This window comes from Eucyclogobius newberryi, unplaced genomic scaffold, assembly GCF_026437365.1.
Source record: "Eucyclogobius newberryi isolate DKJ021-1_F unplaced genomic scaffold, fEucNew1.0.hap1 SCAF_1, whole genome shotgun sequence".
Classification (NCBI taxonomy): domain Eukaryota; kingdom Metazoa; phylum Chordata; class Actinopteri; order Gobiiformes; family Gobiidae; genus Eucyclogobius; species Eucyclogobius newberryi.
The window spans coordinates 40,120,942-40,133,972 of record NW_027315723.1 but is presented as its reverse complement, the minus strand read 5'-3'; the positions used below and the strand labels follow the sequence as shown (position 1 = coordinate 40,133,972).

General features: G+C 39.8%; 1 protein-coding gene across 2 annotated transcripts in view; it reads right to left on the bottom strand.

The window, feature by feature from the left end:
* LOC140360910 (brain-enriched guanylate kinase-associated protein) overlaps nt 1–11,122 on the bottom strand; it is a 56,489-nt gene extending 45,367 nt beyond the window's left edge. The window contains exon 1 of one of the 2 annotated variants that reach the window (XM_072446389.1): nt 10,855–11,122. In XM_072446389.1, coding sequence (XP_072302490.1) covers nt 10,855–10,877 — 23 coding nt within the window. In that variant the 5' untranslated portion in view covers nt 10,878–11,122. The remainder of the gene's footprint in view (nt 1–10,854) is intronic. The other variant, XM_072446380.1, reaches the window with a different exon arrangement.
* Nucleotides 11,123–13,031: the final 1,909 nt, after the last annotated feature.

The following is a 13,031-nucleotide window of genomic DNA, read 5'->3' as shown; positions in this document are numbered from 1 at the left end:
GTCTGTAATATTGTCTATAAGTAAACCGTCAAAAAGCTGCAAAAAGAGTTGATAACATTTACATTGAACTGAACCGGATATAAAGTGACTCATACATTTTTGATTACCATCCTTTTCTTTCGTATGTGTTATTTGAACCTAAATCAAGACATGGATATACAGCTTTAACACATTACTGATAAATTACAAAAAATATAATCTGATTGTTGTGATCATTGTGAAGATATTAATGTTCATCCACACCGCCCTCGTGCCCATCCCTTCCTGCTGATTCCTTTCTTCCCCGCACAGGTGACATACGCCTGGAGGAGAAGAGCGGGACTCCCCTGCTTTTATCTCCACCAGTCGCTCTAATTCAATAAAGACTGTGACACAGAGGTGAGGACTGCTGTAGGGAACAACCACCCTGCACTCGCCTAATTACCCCTCATTTCCATCTTACAAGGGCTTTCACGGCGTAATCTGACTGAACTCGTAATAATACCATCAGTAATCGCGAACAATGGGGGAATCTGCGAGGGATTAATAACCAGAATAGAAGTGTTAATTTTCCTATGGATATAATGTAACGGATATGTAATGAGAACGGGATGTTATTGGTGGTTTCAGTGTTGAGTTTGCACAGTTCTTCCTGTGCCTGAATGATTTGGTTCCTGGTGTTTTAGCTTTCTCCACCAGCCTAAAATAAGGTTATCACACAACTTACAATACAAGTCTCCATTGTAGGGTGTGATAAAATGTGAATATATGAGTATATTTCTGTGATGTATTTTATCTGCATCATTAGTCTAAGAGAAGAACGGGTGTGTGACAAACTGCATTTGTGAAGGGGTCGTAAAGATGGGCCAAAGGATGTTTACCCTAGGGGGGTGACAGCCCAGAGGAGTTTGGGTAATGTTTACCCAAGGCTTGATCTCTACGGAAAAATACCAAGTGCCTTGATGTGAGGCTGACCAATGAGAAATGTGACCCGCCTATTCCAGAATATCTAATAAAACCAACCAGCATGGGAAAAAACGTGTGAGACGCAGGAGGATCAGCCAGGCTCCTTACAACGGCTTGGCTGACACAGCCCGGCGTTTTCTCCCAAGCTTGCCATACAAATGTCTGATATTTCTGTGTCGTTTCATATTCTAAGTTGAATTGTGTTCTCGATGTGTTACGGAATAGCATCGGTGTTTGTCTCATCTCAGGACATTTTCTGGTCCTATCGAGCCGGACGACAAGCAGCCCCTTCGCGGAGATTGACGGGTGAATCGGTGAAAGTCTGTGTGCACAGCAGAAGGAAGTCCACTTTTCCCGTGGCAGCCCATCGCACCTCATTCTCCGCGAGGAGAGCGCGTCGTTTCCAAGCAGCAGGAGAACACAGGCGACAAAGAAGGTCAGAAAAAACTTTGTGTGTGAAAAAGAGTTAGCCATGAAACGTTTTATGCATTAGTTTTATATTTACAGGAAAAATATCGTAGGCTTTTATGCCCAGTTAGGTATTACTGAGGAAATGCCCAGTTAGGTATTACTGAGGAAATGCCCAGTTAGGTATTACTGAGGAAATGCCCAGTTTGATATTACTGAGGAAATATCATAGGCTTTTATGCCCAGTTAGGTATTACTGAGGAAATGCCCAGTTAGGTATTACTGAGGAAATGCCCAGTTTTATATTACTGAGGAAATATCGTAGGCTTTTATGCCCAGTTAGGTATTACTGAGGAAAAGCCCAGTTGGGTATTACTGAGGAAATGCCCAGTTTGATATTACTGAGGAAATATGTGTGAATGTAAGCGCTGTGCACGAGCGAAGTAAGTAAGAGAGAAGTGTGAATGAGGATTAATAAGTGATTAACTAACAAGTGTGAATCACAATTAATCATACAAGGGTCACAAGGCGTTATTCTGAGAGATCTAAAATTTGCAGTCATGGGTGAATCTTAAACACCACGTTTATGTCCGGAGGAATCTAATAAGGAATTTTCTCTAGAAGCTTGACATTGACCGTGACTGTAAAGCAAGTAGCATTTCTCTCAGATGACCGAGACAACATAATGCCAGAATTATCACCCCAAACTGTAAAAAGACAAAGGAAAAGTCATAAGAGGATTTTGGAGGGAGACTTCGAGTGTGCCCAGATAACGTGGCAGAGAGGGGGAGATAAGGGGGGTCAACAAGGCAGGAGAAGGAAAGCAGTTCAGAGGACGCTCTGAACTGATGAATTAAGTAAAACTAAACTCAGCTGGGTTTAAATTTTTGTATTTTAACAATTTTAAGGGTTTTGTTTTGATTGACAACAATCAATTATAAAGATTTTATTAAACTTGATAAGAGATGAAGATTAATTCAGATTTTTATTAGATGGCCAATATTTTGGGGAATGTGATCACAAGACAGGACACTTCCTGTCCCCGACATAGAAGACAAAAGTCGTGTTTTTTGTGTGCACAGAACAAAGCTACGTTTTGTTTTATTTTTGGACTTGACGAAAATTATCTTTTTGGACTTAATGCATGACTAGATGAAAGTACAGGACGAAAAGACAGAAGTGTTTTTAAATTTAGGATCAAATACAGGCACAGGCCTGGAAGTGATAATATGGGTAAATTTGTGACTACTGATGTTTTTGGACATAGGAGTAGAACGGGCAGTAAGTAAAGTGATAGTAAAAGTTATATCAGTACCTTATTTATTTGTATTATCATGAGGAAACCTCGTATTGCATGTAGACGTAAGTGAGGGAATACGTTAAATAGTGACGTCAAATGCCCTCCCAGGAAAGACATGAATGGGTCATTAACTAGGGCAATTGATGCAGAAGTGGGGGGACATGGGAGGATATGGGTCATAAAGATAGTCAGAGATAAGGGGCTATTGACTGGCAAAGACTCTGGAGGAGTGTAGAGCAGCGTAATGCAGGAGTAGAATACATTTTATGAGACCCGCAGATTACCTGAAGATAGTGAAAACTAAACAGGGGGATGGGTGAATCAATACATCAGTTTAGAAGCAGAATGACAGGGACATTATAAAGGATGACAGGGGAATCCCAGGGGATGCAGCGTCTGATAGTTCTATCAGAAGCAATTAGAAAGTAAAAGCAGGTTACAAGTGAAGGTAAAGAGTAAGTGAAAAGAGAGAAAGGAAGAGCAGGTTTAGAAATTTGGAAATGGGTGTTTCCTCCGTTACGAGAGGAAGACACAGAGGGAAACAGAGGGGAAGACAGAGCGGAAGATGTGACGTGACAAAGAAAAGACAAAGAAAGTAGGCAACAAAGGGAAAAACAGGTTGATACAAGAGATGTGCCTTATAACCAGGGGAAGGTTTAGAATCATTTAGATTTGTTAATACTCATATAGACTTGCTAGAACAAACTAATACACAATGTTTGTAAAGCACCACATGAGCAGGTGTGAGAGATTGAGTTTGAAACTCACCTGAAGCACATATAAAAGATTAGAACATATTACATTAGATGGGTGATTTTATTCAGGCCACACCCACAGAGGAGATGTGAAATGTTATATTAATTATGTGAAGAATTCTAAGTTGTGAACTGACCCTTATGGCCAGCTCAACGGGGAATTATTGAGATAATTATTATAGTTTGATGTATTTGAATACACACACACACACACACACACATACATACACACACACACACACACACACACACACACATACATACACACACACACACACACACACACATACATACATACGCGCTGTGGATATTGATCAAATTATTGTCATGTCTGTGTCCTATTTATCAATAGGAGTCAAGACGATCTTGCTGCATATGGGTCACAATGAACTATTCTGTGTATTTGAACTATTCTGTGTATTTTCTGATTTATCTGTGGACTAGTCTAAACAATCTTAAAGCGGACGTCATAGCGAAGGTCAGGCCATTTTATCAGACCCAAGCAACAGCGATATAAAACACAGCTAAATCTTGTGAAGAGTCGAATCTCAGCTGCAAGACGAACAACATGCCGCTGTTTTGCCTGTTTTTCCATGTTTTCATCAAATAAAGAACTTGAGAACGATCTTCGCCTCTCGCAGTCTGTATAGACTAAACTTCGACATGGATCTATTATAATATCTGGATAGGGTACGCCCCCTCTGCCTCTGGCTCCAAATTGAGTAGTGGCCACTCCGTAGAATGCAGCCTTTTGGTCGGACCATTTCAGGAGTTCGGCCTCTAAAATTACCAAACATGCTAAATTGTTTTTAGTCTAAAAATAAAATAGAAGGAATTTCACTCTTTAACTGTTTCTAAAATACTTAAAAAATAAATTTTTAACCTTCCGGTGAACGGTGTACGCGCACCGAGCGCGCACGTAACCCTCATGAACGAGCCTCAGGAGAACATGTGACGGAAACTAAACACAAACAGAATAAAGTGACGAGACGAGACCACGATACACGTAAGTTGTTTGTATGTCATTCCTCACGTTTCACACATCGTTCCATATGAAGTGTAAATCAACGATTACACAGTTAACACAAGTTAACACGAGCTAACGTAAGCTAAAGTTTAGCTACACAAAGATGCAACAACACGTCGTGATGGCTCGTGCTTCTGCAAATAAATAACTAATTATTTATCCTACTAAATGTTCTAAGAGACAAAAGGTTAAGCACAGATCAAGGAAAACTAGAGAAAGAAGGGGAAATAAAGTGATGTTTGTATTATGTGCTATAAAAAACTACCAATAATTCAAATATAACCTGCTGAAATGGGTCATATCATATCAAATAATAAAAAAAAAATATCAAATATAAACGTATGTAAAAGTGACAGTGCTGTACTTACAGGGGCTGAGACGACATTTAAGGTTTTATTACTCATTTAATAATGAAGTGTGCTGTGTTTGAACAGCAACGCACACGCTTGTTTTCTATGGGAATGTCATGGATTTATTTTCATGGAATATGTAGAGATTTAGCAAACACATCAGTAATGTTCTAACTTCTAAGGTTTAAACTTATGCATAAGTAAATTACTTTTGGTTCCAGCTTTAAAAAATAATGTGAAAAGAGGAACTTTTGTGTTACAGAGCGAAATGTAAATGTGTCAATAACATATTCCAGCTTTTCTCTGTTAAATGTGCAGAATATATCAATGTTCTAATGCGTATCTTTCTCATCTTCAGAGTGCTGACCAGTGAGTTTAGTCTGTCTGTGCTGTCCAGAGCTCTACAGGTCACTACAGGTCACTACAGGTCACTGCAGACACAGAGTCATCTCAAGTAAACTCCTGACGACTCCAAAGCAAAAGGTATTTTGATAATAACTTGTGCCTTGAATCAGTACTTTGAATTTATAAAATGTCTGTTTTGTTATGACCAAAAAAAACTAAATGATAATTGTTCTTCAAAAGAGACACTCCTGTGTCACATGTGTCTGTAAAGCAGCTTCAGGACAAACATGTGAAGTGTATGTTATTTGACTTGTATAATCTAAAACATATGAAGTGTGTGTTATGTGACTTGTATAATCTAAAACATATGAAGTGTGTGTTATGTGACTTGTATAATCTAAAGCCGTGACATGTTCTGTTTGTCTCTCAGTCATACGATGGAGCTGAACGGAGGAGTTTACTGAAGTACAGAAGACTGCGTAGCCATGGAAATAAAGTCTTGTTAAATACTGAGATATTCAGTATTTAACGCAATAATGTCACATTCATGTGCATATAACTGATGTAAAAAGAGTGTTTATTTTACCATTATTATTAGTATTATTTTGTCTTACGCTAGCTGTTTTTATTTTATCTTTATCTTTATTTTCCCCCTCCATTCCTTATTAAGGTATGAGACGTTCTGTCTATAGGAGTTTTTGTTTATAAGAGTTCTTCTATTAAGATCGATCTATTAAGAGTGTTTTTTAAACTTCCTATAAGTTGTCTGTCCTTTTCCTCTGTATCTACTGCGTTGCAACAACACAATTTCCTCATGTGTGGACAATAAAGGAATATCGTATCTTATTCAGTATGTTCTTTTTGACTTATACAGGTTGTTTTATCATTGTTAATATTTTTATGTTGCACTGAATCACTAAAGCAAGTTCCACTGTTTGTGAATTCTGTTCTTTGACAATTGCAATAAACCTTTTCTGATTCTATTAATGATGATAATAATAATGAACAGTACACAGACTCAAACTCCTTAATAAGGGACTCCCACATTGTAGCTTTAAAACTCATTGTAGCTTTAAAACTCAACTAAAACTGGCTAAAATCAATTTATCATTTGTAGTTATAATCAGATTTGCATTTATTGAACAAGTTCATTCATGTTCATTATTCTTATTAAATACATTAATAAACAAATGTGTTTTGTATTTATTAAAGATTGACATGATACAAAAATGACAAAAGGAAACTGAATATAATTAAATACTGCTTAACTCAATTATGTAACAGAATCGATGATTATATTTTATATTTCTTCTCATCTGATTAAAAAAAAATGCATATTGGCCAAATTATGTTATGTAAATTAATAACTGAAAAGTTAATAACAAAATTAATACCCAAACCAAAAACTACAGAAAATAATGAGGACGTTATTACACCTCTAAATTGTCATTAAACCGGACTTTTTATCTTAACACTTCTTTATAATTCTCTTAAATATCAGAGCTTTACAACATGATACATGTATATTTATAGATGGATATAACAATCCATCATTATACGTTACGTAAACAGACTATTTCAAGCCGAAGTATTCCAAAAGTCCGTGTTGACTGTTCAGTCTTTCACTCTGCTGTGACGTGCGCGCTCCCGACGCCAAAGCCTTATGGCGATGACGTCACAAAAGTGGGCGTAAATGAGACAGTATTCAGGAAGTAATGCGGAACTAAAAAACTTTTTTGGAACCATGCGCCAATGAGCAGCTCCATAGGTTTCAATGGCGGCCATCTTGGCTTCCGGGGGCTTGATACGCGCGCACACGTGGAGACCAAACTTTTAGAGTGTGAAACTTTTAGAGTTTGAAACATTTAGAGTTTGAAACAAATGGTGGTAAAACAGATAGGTTTGGCAGTGTCGGATTACAGACACACAGGGTGGGGGCCCAGTGCCGTGGAAGGGGGGGCTCAGCCAGGGATGTGACCACTGAACTGTGAAAGGTCAAGAGGTGACATTGCAGAGTTGGAGTGACAGACGCACTTCATTGATTACATCCTGGATTAGTGAATGTTGTAAACTATCTGGATTATTGAATTTTGTTTAAATGTGTAGAAGTTTGAGAAATGGGCAAGGCCATATCTCAAAATGGAGGGATATGTACGTGTAAACAAATATTCCGAATCAATAATTACTAAAAAAAAAAAAAAATTGTAAACACGAAAACTGTTTGAACATTGAATTGTCGAAAAGACTTTGTTTATCACCGCAGCAAGTTGGAGATGTGGTGTTTACAGGGACGAGCCAAGTGGACGAGCCAAGTGGACGGAGCCACACCGTGTCGTCCTCATACCGACCATTGGAGGGACAAGAACATGGGTGCTCTCATGGGAAAGTGAGAGAAATGTCTGGACAACACAGCACCAGATCCATAACATCGCAGACGCAGGACTTCGTTTGTATGAGTTTTGTCCAGAGTCTACGGTAGAATACGATACTCTGCAACAATGGACGGGAGACAGATTCTACAGTACGCAAAGTGCTATACTCTGCTACGATGAACGAGAGCCAGAGGCTACGGTGCGCAGAGTACCATACTCTGTGCAAAAAGAATCAACAGTTATCATCATCACAAGTGATGACGGTAATATGGGTGCTGAACACCTGTATTATAAACGGGACAATCGGGACAATCGATCAACATACAATGGCGTGTCACAACTGTGTATACCCGTAAATGAAACATACACAGACCTGGAATAGAGGGAAGAAAATAAGTGATCAATTTGATGGAAGGTTATGAAATGTATAATGTACAATGTACAATTGACATGACAGTAGCTGAAGAAACACAATGGCATATTATACAGCCACTGTTGTTTGCACTAACTAAGAGAGCTTTTTTATCTGCTACAACATAACTACATGGAATGTTAATGAGATTATGAATTGAGATGGGAAATGTACCAGTTCATATGTGTCATAGGTGTGACCGAAGCGAGCAGCGGAAGAAGGTCTCTTAAGAAACCAAGCGAGGACGTATGGTGGTGTGGAGACACAGTGCTGAGAGGGCACTTGGAAGGACTAGGACGATGTGCCTATGTATCCCTTTTGTGGCCAGCCATGGTCATAACAAAGACCAGCATCACCCAGAACCATACTGCAGGGTCGAGGTCGAGACGTTAGTGGACAATCTGGTCCCAGTAGCACCTGATACTACGTATTTGATTCTATTGGGGTGTCCAGAGAGGTCCCTGACGAGTCAAACTGACTGCTTGTACTTCTATATTTCCCATCACACCACACAAAATTATGGACAGTATAAATTGTCTGTTTGTCAAATTACAGAGATTGACCAATCTGACTCAAAATTTAGGACAGTAATGCAGTAGAAATGTTGTGGGCCGAGAGAAAAGGAGTGTGTTCAATGTTGAGAAATGTGCATTACTTTTTGAGTGTAAAAGCATCATTTTAACACATATATGAAAGACATGTTGAAAACTGAAAAGAGTAATGTGTTTGGCATATGAGACAGTGACTAATGCTTTGATAAACAGGAGGGAAATGTGATAAAATGTGATTATATGAGTATGTTTCTGTGATGTATTTTATCTGCATAATAGTGATATTTTATCTGCATCATTAGTCTAAGAGAAGAACGGGTGTGTGACAAACTGCATTTGTGAAGGGGTCGTAAAGATGGGCCAAAGGATGTTTACCCTAGGGGGGGTGACAGCCCAGAGGAGTTTGGGTAATGTTTACCCAAGGCTTGATCTCTACGGAAAAATACCAAGTGCCTTGATGTGAGGCTGACCAATGAGAAATGTGACCCGCCTATTCCAGAATATCTAATAAAACCAACCAGCATGGGAAAAAACGTGTGAGACGCAGGAGGGTCAGCCAGGCTCCTTACAACGGCTTGGCTGACACAGCCCGGCATTTTCTCCCAAGCTTGCCATACAAATGTCTGATATTTCATATTCTAAGTTGAATTGTGTTCTCGATGTGTTACGGAATAGCATCGGTGTTTGTCTGATTCCATGACATAAATGGTCACATTTATATAGCGCTTTTCTACCGTCAAGGTACTCAAAGCGCTTTACATCAAGGAACCAGTCACCCATTCACACACACATTCACACCCCAGATATACGCAGACACTGGGGGGCAAGTTGGGTTAAGTGTCTTGCCCAAGGACACAACGGCAGTATTCACATGAGGCAGCTGCGATCGCACCGCCAACCTGCGGGCCAGTGGATCTGACCGCTCTGACTGAGCGGGGAGTCGAACCGCCGACCTTTGGATCAGAAGACGAGCACTCTACCACTGAGCTACTGCCGCCCGACATAGGGAGACATCATGACATCCCTACCCCAGCATCAAACCCGCAACCTTCTTACTGTGAGGCGTGAGTGCAGATCTTGAGCTAGACTTGATCAGGAGTATCTCGCTGGATGGCTGGCCAACAGCGCATGTTTTCAGATGCGTGAGAAGACCAGACCGCATCCAACGTGGGAATCAAACCTGGAACCTTCTACCTTCTAGCTCATGGGTTGTCCATGTCTCTGCACAGGTCACAGGAGGTTGGGTCAAATGCAGACGACACATTTCCACATAAGACGTCCACTCAAATTTAATTGCATCATTGCATCGTGAAAAAAAATAACTATTTATAAAAGAAAAAATGACAAGGAAGCGCATTGAGAGACCCTGACCCTGTTTTCAAGCTGCAAGGATCGTCAACAATACTGTAATAGTGACATAAAGACAATGCAGTTGCAGTAAGTAAGCACTTTTACCTTTAAATGTATGTATTCTTCCTCTTCCATTTATGTGTGTCTATAGGCATTTCCTGTCAACTACGGGCTTTAGGCGGAGTGCATCATGAGGTTCACCTGATACGTGTATGGAAAGAGAAAAGACTAACTGTTTTTGTGAAGTGGAATAATCACTATTGCAGTGTAAGGATTCAGATATAGTGGTGCATCCCCACAGGTGCGCACTGCAAAAAGGTCACTTGAATTGAAAGCACTAAAATGATGTGTAAAGTTGAATCAATTTGATGTCTTTACATATTAATTTAGAAAAGTTTGGTATGTTTTTGTAATTTCTTATCAATACCTTACTTCCTGCAAAACTTCATCAAAAAAACTACATTTAAATATGAAACATAATGTTTAATAAGCATTTAATCTGAACTAGTCAAAATGTATTTTCTTTCTTTCTAAAGGAAATATGTTTATTTCTCAAACACTGCCAAATAACTGGTGAGCTTTACAATTGAAAGCAAGGAAGTGTCATTACGGTGCTCAGGCCATAGCAACAATGCATTGCAGGGTAATCAATCAGAAATACAATCCGACAGGCTAATCTCAAAACGCAATATTAACACAAAAAAATACAAGCACATTCAGACAATTTTCAAATACTTTAATTACGGTTTCAGAGGACCATTCCGGCAAGCACTGGGACCTAACAGTTCCTGAGACACATTCCGACAGGTGACCATTCGACTCCCATTAAAAATCTCTGTCTCTCACCACAAGAAAAACAAATTACACATAAACCACTGCATCACCTTTCGTAGCAGAATAGATATAAATACATTTTCTAGTCAAAAAGCATTGCCAGCTGTAAAGAACTGGAAACTAGAAAGTGCAGCATCACATATTGAAAAAAGAAAAGGAAAAAAAAAGACAGTATTGTGATTCAAATACAAGAGTGTATCCGTACCTTCCAATCACGCAGCACCGCATCCTGGAAGTACAAAGCCCAAAACCGGGGGAAATGAGAAGAGAAACCCCCCCTATCTGATCACCAGCAGGATTACCCACCTCTGCCTATGCCGCTCGGAAATACCCCATAATATTAGCACGCGACACACGCTAAACCCATCCACCACCAGCCCTGCAATCACTGCTGCTGCTGCTGCCGCTAACACAGCCAGTACGGAAACAACCAGAGCGAAGGAACAGGAGATGAGAGAGAGAGAGAGAGAAAGAGAGAGAAAGAGACTGTGTGTGCAAGCAGTCGAGTAAGTGAGGGAAGAGCGAGAGACGCGGAGGAGAGGACGAGTGGGTGGAAGCAGCTTATAGGGAAGGAAAGGGAAAAAAAAAAAAGGCGAGGGGGCGTGAAGATTTTTGCAAAAAAGATTTCATAGGTGCAGTTGAGAAATGAGGCTTACCAGATGGTGTCGGATTGGTTCGAGTCGGGAACCTGGAAGAAACAAACAAAAGATTGCGAAATATATTGAAGTTGCACGTTGTAGCTCGCCAAATGTTTAACAATTAGAAGTCTAATAAACTAAGCCATGCTAATTTGGCCCCTGAGGACTTGTAACCAACCGAGATTGAAACAAAAAAATATGGAACGAGGAAGGAGGTTATGAGTAGGTGGGTGGGGGATACTGAAGTCTCTAGTTGCTGCAGCAGATACATGGTGAGGCCCCCCCCCAAGAAGAAATACTGGCAGCAAGTCAAACAACCAACAAGGGAACGGAGCGAGAGAGAGACAGAGGCGATAGAAATATAATGCATTTGAGAACGATTTCAGCGAACAGGTCGCACAATCTGTTGAATGCGCCAATTTATACAATTAAAATATGCATTTATGTAGGTACAGTTGTCGTGAAATATGCATAATACTGATGGATGGTTACTGTGGAGGCTTATCAGTTGGGACGTGCAAGCTGCTCTGTTTTCATGTTCCATTATTTAGTCAATGGATTTGATAATGGGTTTTTAATGCGTTTTAATAGTGCCAATGGGGAAAAAAGGAAACTAGATCCAGCCACAGTGTTTACCCAATGTGCAAGAATGTTAAAACTTGCTGTCACTAAGCAAATACACATCCATTTTAATTAGAGGGGGAGAAAAGTAGCCAACCAGGAAAGGAAAGATAAGGAGACGATGATGTTGTTTAAGCAGACAAACAGGAGGATAAAGGGTAAAAGTAGACCAAAGGCTCCCTATTCATTTCCCAGGTTTGCATGGGAATCGAATTTGATTGAAAAGTTCTTTGTAGTGAATTTTTGTTCAAGTTTGAATCCAGCTCTCGACAATTTGCTGCAATATCAGTCTTTTCCCAATTTCATACGGCACTGTATTGTCAAATAAAGCCTGTGGGCCAAAAAGTCCATAAGAAAATAACAATAAATATAGCCGCAAGCGGCAATGATCAGCCCTCGCCATGCCGCCGCTGCCACGCCGCAAGAGGAGGGGGTGCTAACGCGCCCCAATGGTCCTTTTATTACGCCTACTGCTGAATCTGTGACGCTGTCACATCTTCTCCCCTTTGTTTTACCATCAAAAAGCAATTTTATTTTGAATTCTTGGCAAAATGTAACTTTTGATGGTCCACCCCTGAAGATGAGTCTCACCAAATTTCAGGTTAATAGGGCTGACGCCCTAAGAGGAGTTTGTGTAAGTCTAAAGTGTAAACATGTTCTGGCGATTTCCCCATTGGAATAACATGGAAGGTTTCGGTCATCGTTACGGCAAAGCCATAACAATTATGACATGGGTCTCATTTACTTTTTTGATGGGTATGCCAAAATTGAGTTGTGTGTCAAATTTCATATAATTTCGCAAAACTAAATATTTAACCTCCATATAAAATCTGTAGGGGGCGCTGTGGCTCCAAATTAATTTATTTCACTTCAAGTAGGTTTAGGGCAAAGAGTTTAACAACTGATTCTAATTTGACGCAATTCGGACTTTATCTGCGCAAACGGCAGAAATGTTAAATTTGGGAGATTTCTGAAATTCTAGCCGTGACAGGTATCAATGTAATTTGGATAACTTTTGATGTCCCACTCCTCAGTAGCATTTTCACCAAATTTCAGCTTTTTAGGGCCAACGCCCTGGGAGGAGTTCGTAAAAGTACGACGTTTGGAAAAACTCCAAAGTCAT